This window comes from Phallusia mammillata, chromosome 5 (genome assembly GCF_965637545.1).
Source record: "Phallusia mammillata chromosome 5, kaPhaMamm4.hap1.1, whole genome shotgun sequence".
In the NCBI taxonomy this organism is placed as follows: Eukaryota; Metazoa; Chordata; class Ascidiacea; order Phlebobranchia; family Ascidiidae; genus Phallusia; species Phallusia mammillata.
The window spans coordinates 8,725,241-8,741,942 of NC_137256.1; the positions used below are offsets into that span (position 1 = coordinate 8,725,241).

General features: G+C 34.6%; 1 protein-coding gene across 1 annotated transcript; it reads right to left on the reverse strand.

Moving 5' to 3' along the window:
* Positions 1-609: 609 nt before the first annotated feature.
* LOC145228194 (kelch-like protein 21) lies at positions 610-11,480 on the reverse strand. The gene is made up of 11 exons (XM_080093200.1): positions 11,177-11,480; positions 10,634-10,799; positions 9,936-10,136; positions 9,721-9,827; positions 9,202-9,389; positions 8,630-8,803; positions 7,726-7,862; positions 6,993-7,170; positions 3,420-3,546; positions 2,921-3,133; positions 610-2,264 (listed from the first exon to the last, which is right to left on the reverse strand). The coding sequence occupies exons 1-11, from the start codon at positions 11,383-11,385 to the stop codon at positions 2,177-2,179; spliced, it is 1,788 nt and encodes a 595-aa protein (XP_079949326.1). The 5' UTR covers positions 11,386-11,480; the 3' UTR covers positions 610-2,176.
* Positions 11,481-16,702: the final 5,222 nt, after the last annotated feature.

Consider the following 16,702-nt stretch of genomic DNA (forward strand, 5'->3'; position numbering starts at 1 on the left):
TCGGTCATACCCAACGTGTTCCGTATGTGCTCATTGCTGAGTCTGTCCCTCCGTGTCACTCTCAAGATTGACCAGCAGAGCTCTTATCTCCTGTTCTCTGAGAGTCCACGACGGCTATAGGGAGGATTAAAGCCTTATATATAACCTTAGTTTTAGGGTTCTGGACATGTCTCTAGACTTCTAGAGGTCCAGATATTACTCCTCAGACGACCAAACGCCTGTGATGCAATGGATATTCTGTGTTGGACGAGGCACAGGTTAGGGATCGAACTGCCGAGGAACTTGTACTCTTTAACTTTTGAGACTATGCGTTCGTTTATTGTGATGTCTTCGTGTTCTTCTGGAGACATGATTTCGAAGGGTTTATCTTCAGGCCCCATTTTCTACAGGCTTTTTCGAGTTCGAGGGTTGATCATTTCAGTTTTTCGAACACAGTTGATATTAGCGTAGTGTCGTCTACGTGCCTTATTTCAATGCTTACATACAGCTTTACTTTCGTAATATATCAAACAAATTTACTATTAGGTATGCATCAATGTACCACTTTAAAAATTTTATCAAAAGGGAACTATCATCAATCAAAAACCTTATTTTCTCTCTCAAACGAACTTGAGTTTATAGTTTGGTGTATTTGCTGGCAAATTGGTTTGTGTGTAATACAACGGTTCAATACTGGGGGCAAAGAGTTCAAAGTTACAGGGGTACCACGCAAAAAAGGATGAACGTGAAAACTAAACACACACCTTACAGAGAAACTAATTCAACAAAGTACTTCGTGTTTTATACAGGTCGACAATAAATATAAACTACACAAAGGTAAACAGATCATACAATCAAGTATGTGTATCTTAATCAAATGTAGGCTATATACAGCAACGATTGAATGGTGAAATATATGACAAAAGCCTATCGCAAAACCAGTCAGAAATTAGTCCAAACAATTACAAAAAAATTTCAGTTCGGTGAAGTAGGCCTAACTTAAAAACTGAGATTAGACACAAGAACCGGATATATGCTAAATATGCTGCACAATAAAAACGAAATCTACAAACTTGTTTTTAAAGAGTAAATTAAAGTAGCAAACGGTAAACTAGACCAAGATAAGTAATTTACTTTATTTGTTGGGCAACACTGTGTACGTTTTGGCAAATTTCAGTAGGTAACATAAAGAAGAAGGGTTGGTTGTTTTAAAATACTGTACTATGTGTGTTTTTGACGTTTGTAATTGTGTGTTTTAACACTAGTACAAAAAGGTAGTATAAGCAAGGTAAATGGAGAAAAATATAACACCTGTTCGAGTAATCAATCTAATACCAACCAAAGTTAAATAATACACTGGGCAACATAACATGCTGATTTGTTTCTTCAATTCGGTTTGAGTTTCAAAGTCGTCAAGCAAATAATTGCACAGGCAAAGATTTGTCTTCAAGGTTTAGAAAGTTACATTTTTCTAACACCACATTAACATCGTACAAAATGCCTTGAAGAAAATGGTACACCATCACCTAACAGCACTGTACATTAACATATGTAACGTTACAAGTGTTTTTTGTTGGGTAGAGCTACTAACACAGGAACTCACTGTAGACAGGTTTGCTATATTCCGATAGGTAGCGCAAAGAGCTTTCGGAAATATTAAAAAAACAATTTGTGTAAAAATTGCTGACGGTTAATGTTGTGAGGGTCGGGCTGAGGTTTCATAATAATAATAACGATAAAATCAATCTAAAAACCTAGTTCTTACGTTAAATTTAGTTTTTAAACCTACCCCAGTCTCACCGTTAACATAAACAACTGCGCGCTCTTTACGCCATCTATCGGTAATTAGAAACTTTCCTACTGTAAGTTCTTGTATTAGTAGCTCTACCCTTTTGTTGCACCAATTGCATTTACAAAAGCAGTTTATTTTTCGTTTTTATGCCAAAGATTTCGTAATATATGAAAAAAACTTTTTTTTTAATTTATCTTTTGTAACTTTGCTTGGGATGTTTTTTCATGCCGTGTACCGGCTTTACAATGAACTTTAACAACCAGTAAGCATTATCAAAAGCGGATTTAAGTACCAGGGTTTGCCGAGCAGACGACAAACTAAAACGGTGTAAGAAATATGCGCCCGCGCTTGTCTGATTTGTGGAAAGGCCCGCCCTTCACACATCACGTGACCGACGCAGGCCAATCACGAAGCAGGAGGTTTCAGAAGTGGAGTGAGGTCGTGTAGATCCGCGTCTGCTGTGAATTTTAGTCCAGTCGGCGTGGAAACAAATCTGAGACAAAAAGTATATTCTTTTAATATGAACAAATTGACAGAACGAGCAGACTAACGGTTGTGTGTTCAAAAGGTATTTTTACACTGTATATGTATAAAGTGATGTATCATTGTAGCGACTAGTTGGTTTTAAACGCCTGCTTTAATAATCCTAATATTAAGGCTGCTCAATATAGTAACCCGATTTTTTGTCATTTGAAATGAACGCGTAAAATGAAACATAAGTTTTCTCGTTGAAAAATAAACAAATAATTTTTTCGTTGTGGTGAAAGCATTTCAAAATAGCTTGAAATTAGACTGAAAGGCTTGAAAGAAATTTATATTTCACAACACAAACCACTTAGTTTCATATTAAACAAAAGTGCCACAGAGATTGTATATTACACGTTTCAACAAATTCCATTGTTACTTTGTATTGGCCATTGAAGATTGTTGAAACGTTCATATATGTTATATATACATAATTTTTCATCAAACTTGGCTGGCACTAGTTGCTCTAAGAATTTTAAATTTAACTTTAAATCCTTTACCGATTACCATAGCTAAGTCTGCAATATACTGTATTCACTACACAAAAGTTTTAAGCGAGCCTGCGTGTATTGTTTATAGGGTGGAAACGAAAGATAGAAACACACACAGCAAACTGTATCCCACCTGTATATGCTGACGCAACCATGCCAAAACATGGGTCGTGGCATCATTCCGATCACGCTCCATGCTTTTTTATCGGGGTCGTAAGCCTCTATCGTCCCCGCAAGCCCAAACTGCTCATCATACCCACCAGATACGATCACTGAACCGTTGAAAACAGCAGCGCTGCCGCCCAAATGCAGTTGCAACATAGGAGGAATTTTTGACCACTTGAAGCTGTCAAAAGTTTGATGGAGTTCAGTTCTAACTCCAACCCAGTGGTCTTTACTTCAGGGCAATTTTACATTTTTAAAGAGTAAATACATGTTTGCGTTTTTTTAATTTTCGTGACGTCATCCTTGTGCAACGTCATAGTGGGTAAAGTTAAATTTGGTAAATTTGAGAGACGTAAGAAAATTTTATCCGGTTATTTTCTAAGGTAACAACAAAGAAAAAGTTAAGCTATAAAGTCTAAAAATATGAAGATAGTCTGATTTTTAAAACTCCGAATCGGATGACATACCTTGTAGGGTCATAGGTCAAGACCTCGGTTGAGTCTTCCCGTATAAAGTACACCAATCCCTTGAGTGAAGTAATGTGAGGAACGAAGTTCATTTGCGGAAGTGGACATGGAAGGACCGACCAAGAATCTAAAAAAAAACGAAGTAAAATGTAAACAAAAAACTTATCCCAGTTTTCTAAAAATCGAAAATATTTCGTAACAGAATCAGTCAATGAAAATACATGGAATATATATGTTTTGTCTAACCGACATGTTTAGTTCCGATAAAACCACAGGATAAAACATAATGAAGAGCAAATAACAGTAATTACGACCATGCTTTCTATTGCAGGGTCTGATACTGTTCAGTATAATCACTACTTGTACGAAGTATATATTTTATTTCATAACACACAAACTGCTGTATATTATTTAAGTTTGTTGTCATATATAAATAGGAACAACTCGATTTGAGTTTATGGTACGCTAACAGCTCCCAGTAAAATTCCAGTCGCATTGTTAGGGTGCAGAAAAATAGCACACGGTGCAATGATCTGCTCAGAAACAAAAAAGAACTCAAATCGCTTGCCATAGCACTGCACTGAAACATGTTTTTAGGGTCACACTTCATTTAAAATCCAACCCTATCCGCGGGCCGCAGGTTGTACACTCCTAATCTCAACTATACTATTTCGCCACACACATTATGATAAATCGCGTTAACCCACGAAACGCAAGCTGGGTAAAACTACAAGCAAGTTCACTGCCAAATTTGAACAACAGGTGTCAAGTTATACCAAACTTTCCGTTACAAAACCCACCCACGGGCATAATTACCCCCTAAAATGGCGAAAGCAACACGTAGAAAAGTGTACAGAACAAAGGTTAAGTGTTTAAACGAAATTTTTTAAGGGCATGAAATTAGCCTCGCTGGGTGCGAGATTTTTTGACGTGCATTAACAAAAATGATGATAAATGTATTTTAGGGTTTACATTATACGTACTGTCGCATTAACTTCACATTATAGGGTAGTTTCTTGATACTTCTGCCAAACCGATTATGCTGATTACCCGCTGACGCAAGGCACACATTTGTATAGCAGGGTGAAAGAGTTCAGAATTTATAAGTTTGATTTGTAAACAACAGTCTACAACCTTCAACCAATACTAAAGGCTTTTTGATATACCTGTATTTGGAAAATGCTATTGTACGCAAAAATCATAAAACAGATTTTAAGTAAAGCTACTAACATAAATGACATATAAAGTTTGCTGAATACCCATAGATGGCGTACAGAGCACATGTATTTAAATTAACAGTGAGGCTGGGATAGGGTTAGAGACTAAGTTAAGTTGTTTTTTATATCTATTAAAAAACCTCATACCAAACCTAATAGCCCTAACCGCCAGCCCTTCCGCATAATTTGCTTTTAAATATTCTCAAATGCTCTTTGCGCCACCTATCGGAATATAGCAAACTTTATCTGATGTGAGTTCTTACGTTAGTAGAATTTCCCAGTTCATAGGGGTTCGATATATGGAGACAAACTTATTACCGTAGGCCTGACCGCAAATCCCATGAGAGGAACGTGTATATACCCGATATTGACGCCAGCAAAATATCACCTTGGCAGTCTAAATCGCTAGGGATTTACCACATGTTGTTGATTGCGTAACAGTCTGCCAATTTCACACACCTTGCATTGGTAAACAGGCCGTCACGTAGAAGTGTTAATGTTGCTCATGAAACTGTTTACGTATACCAATAACAATTTCTGTATCATTTTTATTGTCGGTGGGCTGAACATGTGTTATGCAAAAACTGTTAGCGGGGTTAAAACTGAGGCCAAAACAAGGTCTAAACTTAAAAATACAGCCCCAAACCCGGCCCGAACCCAAAATTACGTTGAAATGAAGCCCAGAGGGGCCTAAAAGTTAAAGGTTTAGCAAGTTGCGACTTAAATATGGCCTAGCGTGAAGTCAGGCCCGAATCAAGTTCGTTTTACAAAACATAAACCCGAATCCAACGCAAAAAAACTGGTAGACTTAATGAATCCTCTATCCAGCTACCAAGTACTTCAGTTGCAAATTTTTTGTTCATTCGAGGCCAAATTTCGACCATATCATAACAGACGCCGCCAATTTCGTAATTTCACAATCGCTTATCGACAGTGCTGTCCGAAATTAGGTTGAAAGTAATGATTGACAGTTGAACGATTGACTTATGCTACTTACAGGACTCGTGTGACCCATATTGTTAATGGGACTCGATGCATGTTGATGCTATTAAGAAATTTAAGCGTCGTTATTGTGAAAATAAATGTCATTAATTAAGTGCGATATAGTACGCCTGTGATATGAAGACACAAAATGCAAAAAAGGTTTTGTGTTTGGTATTTTATATATTTTTTAAAGCACATGTTGTCAAACACAGCAGCAAACAATGTTTTTATATTTTTTGCCCTTAATAAAAACAAATTGCAAAAACACTATTTGATAATTGAATTAAGTAAAGAAATCTTGACTTGTTTTGATGGCATTACAGCTAAAATCTTTTCCCAGCCATTTACTGATGATTTACTGTTACAGTCGTTTCCATTAAGGCCGACAATTTAAGGGTCAAATTACAAGGCAATGTACGTTTTGATAACTAACCACAAAGCGTTTTCAAGTTAAGTGATTAAAGTACTTTACTCGTAATTGTTGGTCAATGATACGTTGTACATCGTCAGGCAGTGCAAAGGTTAATATATAACCACGAACATTTACTCAAATCTACTGGCAGAATTAACGGCATGAAATGTTTGTTACATCTTGAATCATTTATAAAACGAGCTAATTGAAGCATCTGAAAAGGGATTAGGTTTGAAACGTTTTGCTAATATTGTGAAAATTGTTTGAAATTGTTTAAAAATAAGTACACAGAAAAATCTAAAGTCGTTCACCGTTATCTTTAAAATATATGTCGTTTTCACCCAACTAAACAAATCCTAAGAAACTTATTCAAATAGAGTATGAAAATACAGTTGATTTTATACAGGAGAAATTTGATTGAAAAAGTGGCTTTCTGGGACAAATTTATCCTGAACTTAAATTGACTACGTTTGGCGAACGTGACCGAAGTTGCACTTAAGTCAATCACGTGACAGTTTGACGCAATCGGTCAGCTGACGATGACGTAAGGCATTGAAAAGGTGCTGACACAAGGCCGAGGTTATGAGGTATAATGACAAGGAAGATTTCAGCTAAACTTGACCCCCCAAAAAAACAATCATGTAATTCAAATACTTTCTGATATTTCATAAGCAAAGTCATTTGACCATACAAGATTAATTTTTTTAGCTAACAACCAGTGGTGGGATTCAAATTTTTAGTCAGCCAGTTCTATCACAAAACCTGTTTACAAAAAGTCCATTGACAGTAACCAGTAATGCTAACTGGTTCGCTGATCTCATAATATTTCACCAGGCGGTTCTATAGAACTGTGCAAACCAGCTGAATCCCACCACTGCTTACAACCTAATGTTATTTAACACTTTTTATCAAATTTTCAAAATTCATTTTTTTTATACATTTATCAATTGTGATACTGACCTGTTTCAGGGCTGTACACTTGGATAATCATTTCCTCAGAATTGAACGCATTTCCAATTGAGTATATTTTCCCCAGACATGATGTAACAGAACAGTTTGTAACAGGGTGGGGAAGGGATGCTATCATTGTCCATCGGTCCAACAGAAAATCATAACATTCGCACCCACTGGCTCCAACCTAGTAATACAAAGTTGAATGTTTGTGTTTATGAGTGTATAACAGAGGTGTGGATAATGATCAAGTAATGATTTTACGCAAAGAGCCCTTTTAAAAGAAATATTCAAAATTTTATGTTTGAAAAAAAAACTTATACCAAAATTTATATTTGACAACAATTACAGTTGCAGTAGATAAAGTGTCAAAAACAGCATTCATTTGATATGTGGTGTATCAAACCAAAAATGTATTAAAAAAATTGGAACTAACAGGCATGACTTTGACTAAAAAACTAAAATGTAAAAAAAACAAGACATGCTTTCAATTACAACTTACATGAAAACAGTTTTAAGTTATATTTTTGTGTGAAAATGTTGTATTACTAGTTTTCTAAATCAAAAAAGTTTGTTTTTAAAAACATGTAATGAGTAATTGGCTTTAAAAACTTACATTGCATCTTTAATAGTGTATTAATAGCTCAGTAGAAGTCTAAAACATGAATGTATTGACACAGCAGGTAGCACATCTTACAAATACTGTCTCGAAGCAGTTTGTACACATATGAATGTTGCTTACCACATATATGAATGAGTTGAGAACAACTGATCCATGGTATTCCTTAGGGAGAAGCATAGGGGCGACCTCAGACCATTCACTCACTTGTGAATTGTATCGCCACACTCGACTATAGACCTGGCTGCCTTGAGAACCACCTTAAAAGCAACAAACAAATAATTATTAAATGAAAACATATATTCAAGCCAATCCACATTATCTTTCAGTTAAATTTTTTAATTGTGTTTCGGTTTTAAACAATGAATTGTGTAATTAAACATAAATACAGACAGAGGATTAATTGTAAAATCATGACAGTGTTTGTACATTTGTAAAGAAAAAAGGAAATGTTTTTGTAAACCTTTTCCATGTAAAAAATGTATAACATATTATCTGGGTTCGTCAGAAATTTAGTCCATATTTACAAAAGAATGGTTTAACATGTATAAAGTTGTTTAAAAACAAAATGGCAAACCCTTCTGCTATTGTTGCCATTTATAACCAAAAATACAGAAAAAAAAGTTTTTGTTTGTTATGCATGCTATTAACGTGTTCATAATAATTTCATTTTGAACTATAACATAACATTGAAAGAATATGTGAAAATTTTTAATTTGTAGTCTGGTTTTAAATTTTATCTTTTATCGTATCAAATATTTAGCAAAGATGGTTTTAGAATGATTTATAATTATAACATATGCAATCTAAGAAATAGTGATTCCCATACATTTAGTTTTTATGTGTTTTGACATTTTACAACTGCCCATGTGCTTTCTTAAACTGCATGGTTACATACAAGTGGAATAGATATATAGGTATACAAGTCTTTTCATGCATGCTTGACAACCCTCTACTGATGCCCAATCAATAGTTTATGATAAAATCGAGCAGAAAATACTCAAGAGATACTGAATTATTGATCAACCTGTCACATAGATGTCGTTGCCCAGAGTGACGATAGCATAACCTCCACGAAGATTGCCCTCAAACTGAGCAAGTCTTCTCCATGTGTCGGTAATGGGGTTGTACGCTTCAATAGATGTTGCTTGGTCACAATTTTCGTCACAGCCACCAACCATTATTAGCAGTTCAGCAATACCTTAATGATAAAATGTTGAACAATGACAGTTTTGTACAAAATCTGCCTGGATGTAAACATTTTGCCAAAGGTGACCTCCATAAAACAAACATGGTGTGCTTGATTTATATATGTGTTTTGTGTAATGAAACAAAATTGATTATTGTATTTTAATAGTATTTCTATCTTTTAATGAGAGTATTGTTTTTTATACCCTTTCATAAAGCCAATACTATAATTTGATTAAATGTATCATGTCCATACACACGAATAAAAAAATATTTTTAGCTTATTAATAGCATGTGTATCAAATCTGCTATCTTATATTACAGTTGAAAAGAGCAATTTCTTTTCTGAGGTTGCACTGTATTTTGCTTTTGACCTATGATTCAAAAATATGCCTTTGAATTTACACATACCAGTGGAGGGCCTTGGTTGAAGTCGGATTGAAGCATTATCTTGGAGGTCTAACATACATGTGTGAAACATACGGGTCTCCTTGACAAGTCTTTGACATAACGATGACTTACGAATGAGTGGGTTAGTCTCAATTTTCGACAGGAGGTAGATACGTCTTATAAAGGGCAGACGTACACACTCCATCAGTCTAAAAACCAAAGTAGTTTAGTCATTAAGTTCGTCTAAGTACCAACATCACATAAACTCAATTTTTAGCCAAGTCTATTTTTTAATAAATTATTTAAACATAGTAATTTACAATTTAAATGTGTAATTGTTAGTTTTTTATGAGAGGGTTATTAATATAGAGCTACAAGCTAACAAATATCAAAATAAGATTTAAAATTGCAAACTTTTCACAGCAGCATATTATGACAAGTGTGTTAACATAGCAAATCTTCTATCATAAAATAAAAAAACAACAGAATGTTTAGATATAATTGTAGGAGCTTTGTAGGGTATTTTTTAAAAAGGCAAACCTGCAAAAACTTTCAGATCTTGTAGAAATATTGTCCCTTAGCCAGTAAAGCAGTATTTCATACACATTTTCTTCTTTGTCAACATTTACCTCAGAATGTGACATTATCTGTAACATTTCGCAAACAAACAATTTACATACACAGGTAAAAATCGCATTTAAAAGCACAAAAGGTTACAAACCAACATACATGCACATGACCAGCATGATATGTACCTGGCGCATAATGTCATAACCCAGGGTAAGAAATTCAGGATATTCAGTAACTTCCACAATGTTGCTTGCAATAAATGTTAGAGCTGTTTTCACAAGCTGAGTACAGGAATGGCTCTCAGCATAATTGTGGATACTGATACAGTTCGAAGGGTGAAGCTTTTTGCCAAGAAATTCACAGCATGATTCTCTCACAGTAGGAAACTAAAAAATATTTGATGGTTGTAATTTCTTGCAGTGGTGCATTTCGGTAAACACGTTTTGTACTTAAACATAGATTGCTAATAATAGTACGGGTAATATTTGCCAAAACATTTGAACGATTAAGTATGTTTTTACATTCATTTGGGGCCGTTTTGGTTTTATTCATTGTTTTTTTATTGTTTTCAAATACTGATGATGCATATAAAAGCGAAATGTTTTGTTTTCATAAAACAAATAAAATCACAGTGATTTTTCTTGATTCATTTGGGTCATTATATTTCTTGTTAAACATAAATACTAATAATATTAGTGCCAAAAATAACCAAATGCTATTTGTAGTCATGAAAATTTCTCCCTTCTTTAAAATTAAGTTTTAACACAATTTTGAAAAACACAATTAGATGTAATTTGCTAAGTTTTGGATGACAAGGATAAATGTGTGAAAAAATGCACTTCATAAACAACAATTAATACTGATTGTATTTTGTTTTGCTCACTTGAAAAACATCTGAGGCCTTTAGCAAGTCAGTTACATTATCTTCAGTCACAACAACACTTCCAGTATAACAAAAATCAACCAAACATTCCATAGTTGAAGGTTCAACATCATGTATGGTCACAGTGTTAGTGAAACTTTCTTTCATCGTTCCACCAAACATGCTCCTGTAATTAAGTACATTTTTTTCAGTTTTCTTCGCATGGTAGAATAACAAGAAAAGTTTTAAATGAGCAAAAGTGTTTTAAAGCAGGAAAAAAGCATTATTCTGGTTCTATTGAGTATAAACCAAAATGTATATGATTATAATATAATAACAGAAAAAAAAACTTAAATTTATGTAATGCTTTTGCAAAACAACAAACTTTGTAATTCCAATACTTTTTTTAGTTATTATTTAACTTTAATCTTACATTTCTTTTATTTCAACCTTACAACACAATTTATCATCTTGGTTGCTACAGTACATTAGACTTGACATGTTATGGTGAAATAGGTGACTTCATTAAACATTAAATTACACAATAAAAATCAGGAAACTAACCTAAAGTAATCGCTGGCAGCTGCAAGAACAATTCGGTGACAAGGAATCTTAGTGGATCCAACACAAATATTCATGTCAAAAAATTTTCCTGCATTTTTCAAATCCACAAGTCCAGTCAAAAACTGACTTGTAAAATTTGAATCTGTATATTTTTGCATATACAAGTCATTTCCAACCACAGTGGGTGTATCAGACAATGGTTCTTCCATTTTGAATTGCTCTCTCGTCAATGCTCAGAATAAATTCAGATCAGAATTCTGTACTATCTTGGTATCATACTTTAAAGCTAAAAAATGAATACAGTATTTATTTTAAATGTGACACAGAAATTTGTAAACTCAAGACTCATATCAAAAATCTGTGGAATTATGCCAAACAACAAGTTCAAAAAAGGTTTTTTCTTTTGTTTCGATAGCTGGTTTAAAATCTAGACATAAAATAATCTTTTTTTAATGATTCAACTAATATTTAGCCAGAGTTTTTTCCATTTACAGATAAACTTTTATATGATACCTAATAAGCTACAATACAAAAACACCGGGTACAAATAAATAATTGTAAACAAAACAAAACGCATAAATAACATTTGAAACAAAATCATACAAAAACGTAAAATGTCACCATTGTCCAGCCTACTATTTCTGGAATAAACTGTTTCTACGCCTACAACCAAACTTGGCCTGCAAGTTTTACCATTTCGCCCACACAGACTTGCGGCAAATTGCGTGTTGGTTTTGTTTACGAACGTGGCGCGTGCGCGTGCCCAAATTTGATCAGCTGAGCTCGATCATTATGACGTCACAAACATAGGAAACACGTGGTCGATTGTCTGCGAGGTGTGAATGCTGCAAATGGATATTTTTTGTTGTAAACTTCCCAAATACATTAAACATAACCGAAACGAAGTGTGCAGAATACTTTGTTTTAGAAATTTACAAACTTTAAAATGCAGATTTTAAGTAACAAAACTAAAAAGTTTTAACTGAAACGTTATTTTTTGTGTTGTGACAAAGTCATGTGAGGAAAAGGTGCTAACACCACGACTTACGTCAATCGCACATTTAGCTAATTTTTGATAGGTGACGCAAAGAGCACTAACCCCTGTTAAAAACGGTATACCTAAAAATATGCTGACGGTTAGGGATATTAGGCTTGGGGTTAGGTATTAATTAAACATTCAATGAAACGAAATTTAAAATGTAGTTCTTAATGTAAAATTTTCAAAAACTTACTTCCCAATCCTATCCCTCTCTGGTCGCTAAATAAATAATTGCGGCTACGTCGTGAGTTATGGTGTAGGCTAAATAGCTCTACTGTCATGTGAATTTAAAAAACGTGTTTAGCTCCAACAACGTTTATATTTCACACTAGACGGATGGATCTTACGGAAAATCAATATTGTCCCCAGGTTATGGGACTGATTTTTTCACATTTATATCAATAATGCGCCTAGACGTTTGGATACTTTAAAGATGCATCCTGGGAAAAGACATGGGACAAACAAGCTCTAGATCAGCGTCACCAAACTATACGGTCCTTGGGCTGCACCCTGCGCCATTTTATCCGGCCACAAAGATATTTGGTCTTACAACGATAAAACTAAATACTGTTTAGCCTACAACACATGAAAAGATGTTAATTACATACTTGCAAATTTTGTAACATCGTTTTTGTTTAGCAGGCTATCAGTGGCCTTTATAAGTACAAATATTTTCGTACATTGGCGTTGGTGCTGTTAAGTGTCAACGCCTTTTAGAACTACCGCATAGTGACGCTGTGTGGCAACAAGAATACTAAAATCGCTGCTTGAACTTGGCCTTTCTCAGTTAGGGACGTACAAAGTTCAAACTCCGTAAAAAAATAAAATACTTAAAACAGTTTTTCTGTAACGGATTCCAAAGGTTTTAAATCCGCCGGTTACAGTATTATTTCTATTTAATTTCTGTTACTATAATACAACGCCTCACTTTATATAATCTTGAGTTTTGGGGCCTGTTTCGCAAATTTACACTTAGTCTTTGTTCCAAACACGTTTTCTAAAGAAGAGGGCCAGCTATAGACAATCTCCTGTCGTGGATTCGAATCCCACCGGCTACCGCAGGTCAGTTTTTTCTATAGCCTATGCGTCGCCACATGGGAATGGTTGGAGGACAGGTTTGATGCGATGTACCACCCTTCAATAGGCTCAGCGTACTAAGAATATCAAAACCATGCATGTGATTGGTTTATTCCGAAAATTGATCGTAAAGAATTAATCCTCTATACTCACAAATCCTCTGAAATAATTGGGTTTCTTAGTTTATTGCGATATACAGCAATTGTAGTTTAGCACACTCATAAGTTTTTAACACACAGTGCTAAATATTCCGCCTTTAGCTTCCACAATTAAAATATTTTCTATCAAATAATTAACATTACTATATGAGTCCTATAATTTCACTGTGAATGGCAAAACGTTTCAACAACTATAAGTATTGCAAAAACATTTATACACTTAAAAAGAAAAAAGCATAAAAGAAACCGCTACTAAAATGAACACAATTAGTTGTACAAATTATAAAACGTAAAAATACTCGTATTAGTTTTGACACCGATACAAGAGTTTTTATCGACACTTTGAATCACATACAGTACACAATTTCAATTACTTTATCAAAGCTTAAGAGAAGTGAAAAACAAACTGGGTAAAGTTACCGGGACTCATACCTAAAAGGAATACCTAAATTATCAGTATTTGAATAAGATAATAAACACAAATAAGATAATGTACACTCATATTTCAGTGAACAGCCACAAAAACAGTGAAAAACGATTTCAAACCCAGTTGGATTCGAAAACACCAAGCGCATTGTCAAACACATTATGACATCACAAAGGATTTAAAAGTCACCATACAGCTTAATCAGCATTTGTTGTTAATATTTGAAATCAGTTTCTGGCGACGCATTTATAAGTGCAAACAAAACAAGCATGACAAATAAGCAAAATGGCGCACCTACAGCGCCTAAAAAGAGTTTTTAACCACGATTTTCAGTGATTTATCTGTATCTGCCATCTCTGTAGATTTCAGTAAGGAGACTTCTAAGTTCTGGGTCATCCTTATGTAGCCTAACTTCTTCAGCACGTGGGAGCAGTTTTTCGCGCACATTATTCCAGTCAATCTCCTCGAAGGTTTTGGTAGTCTTCCAACGGTTGATGGTGATGTCGTTTTTCCGTGCCAACGTGTAGATGCCAGCAACAGCTGCCATCACAGACGTAAACGAAACGGCACCAATCAACGGCACAAGGCCATAGTTTTTCTTAAGAAGGTTCATTGTCGAACGCATCATTTTGTTTTTTTGCTGTTTGGGTTTGTAACTAGTCTAATAGTTTGTTTCTGTTATAAAACAAAATAGCTATTTGTTAATTTAAATATTTATTTGTTGAGTCAAGTCTTGCATTTGCATTTGATATTACATAAACTATATATAGTGATGTTACAAACTATTCAGTTTTTTATGTCGTGCAAAAACTGTACGTGTTACATGTAAAATTAACTTTTTCGTCCAGGTAAAAAATCAAACAGCGGCTGTCCAACTGGGTAACAATAAACTACTTAAACTGAATAAACATAGCGTTCTGTTGTATGTTATACAAGATACATCAACAATTTCTAAACATTATGCAAACTTTGCTTTGGCGAATATATCAAACGCAATGTATCAGCTGTATTCAGACACATATTGAATATTTTAACCTGCCGCGTTGCTTCAACGTACAACAGACTAAACCAACCCTGTGTCAAAACGCGCGTTATAGGTTTGTTTGCAAATTTTGTGTTGAAACCTGCCCTCCACTAATAACGCACCTCTAAGGTCAACACAAGCCTTAATTGTTGTCAATGGCTTTCGACGTACCTTTCCCATCCTGTAACCTTAGCATGAATTGATCTAAACTTCCTCTGGCCGTCCTGTCAGCCCAGCTATAACCCAGAGAGGGTGGAACCTACTCGTATTTAAGCGTTTCATCGGCGCCGCGTCACAATGATCAGTCTGTGACGTCACAAACCAACGCGTGGTGCCTCGGCACGTAGGCAATTCGTTCAAACAATCGCAAAGTGTTACAGGGTCATTAAAAACCTAAGCTAGGTAAATATATACCAGGGTGTGGGTAAAGGTCATGACCTCAGCAAAAGGGTAAAAAGCCAACGGGGGTTCTTGAACGTGAAATATAAAGGCTAACGTTTGAATTAAGTCGTTTAATTCGAGATTGCAACCTTTAAGGAAGGAGGGCAAATGACGTAAGGGAAAGTTAAAAACAAAACAAAGTAGCTTTTTTTGTTTCGATGTAGTGAACTCTTGAAACGTGTTACTGGAAGGCATTATAGAACGGAAGTAGATTGTTTTTCGTAAACTTTTAGACTTCCGATATATCCTGTTTCAGGCTATTCAGAAGCTAATAAACTTCGTTGTGATACAAAGAATGAACTTTGCGATATCCAACAATGTTTTTACAGTCTGCGCGTGATTATTATGTAAACATTTGAGACAATATACTCCCGTTCACTTAAAATATGTTATACCTTTTAGCTAAGCGTTTCAAGAAATTTAAAGATTGTTAGTTTATTAAATAAACATTTTACATCTACAATACATAGTTTTGAAATGATACAATATTTATTCACGGTTAGTTTTTCTTGCCAAAATTAATTTGCCGAAGTGGACTGAAACGAAAAGCAACACAAATAAAGTTTTTTTCAGGGTTAAGCAATGTTATCAAACTCTGTAATAAGAGCAACTAAGATTATAGACTACAGCAGCTTAAACTTTGATGTTACACTGTGAAGGGATTATGTATGCAATTTCGTCGACACCATGACAAGGCTAAGACAGCATAGCTACAGTCTTTTATGTATTTACTAATAACAAATGGAGGTCGACTAGCGAAAGACATTGAACTTTTACTTGGATATTCTAAAGATACACGTTGTTACGGACGGGTAAGCAAGCGTTTCTTATTACAACCTTGGCTTTTGTTTGGCAACAGCAAACAAACGCAACAATTTAACGATTTTAAAAATTGGTATTGTGTTTAAACTAGTTTAAAAACGCATTATGCGGGGTTAAAATCCATTTCAAATCAATACAAATTTAATTCTGTATATCTAATAATAAATGCATATCTAATAAATAAGAAATGAATGATTTAAGTTCGAACAATAATTTTGCATTGTAATCACACATTCAACAAGGATTAGCTTAGCTGATGTTAAATTGTTGACGGAATCGAAAATATTGACACACCCTTGTATATTTAGCTAAAACTGACAAAGGAGCAGCTATCGACAACTGTTTAATAATTTACTAGTTTCCCAGTATCGAACAAGCAAGGTCAAAGCAAACGCAACGTTCTCAAATGATTGGACGTTAAACGTTTCCTTTGCAAAATTCAAACCTTTCAAATTCGTCGCATACCATTGCTGCGGAAAGGAACTAATCTGGCTTTATTAAGCTCTTTCAAACAGGGTTATTAGAAAATCCACACACA

Coding starts and splice junctions, on each gene's coding strand:
- LOC145228194 (XM_080093200.1), bottom strand. CDS start 11,385: ATGGAAGAACCATTGTCTGATACACCCACTGTGGTTGGAAATGACTTG. Junction 9,828..9,935: donor GTTATGACATTATGCGCCAG/GTACATATCATG, acceptor GAAATGTTACAG/ATAATGTCACATTCTGAGGT. Junction 2,265..2,920: donor GGTTGCGTCAGCATATACAG/GTGGGATACAGT, acceptor TTTTTGTCTCAG/ATTTGTTTCCACGCCGACTG.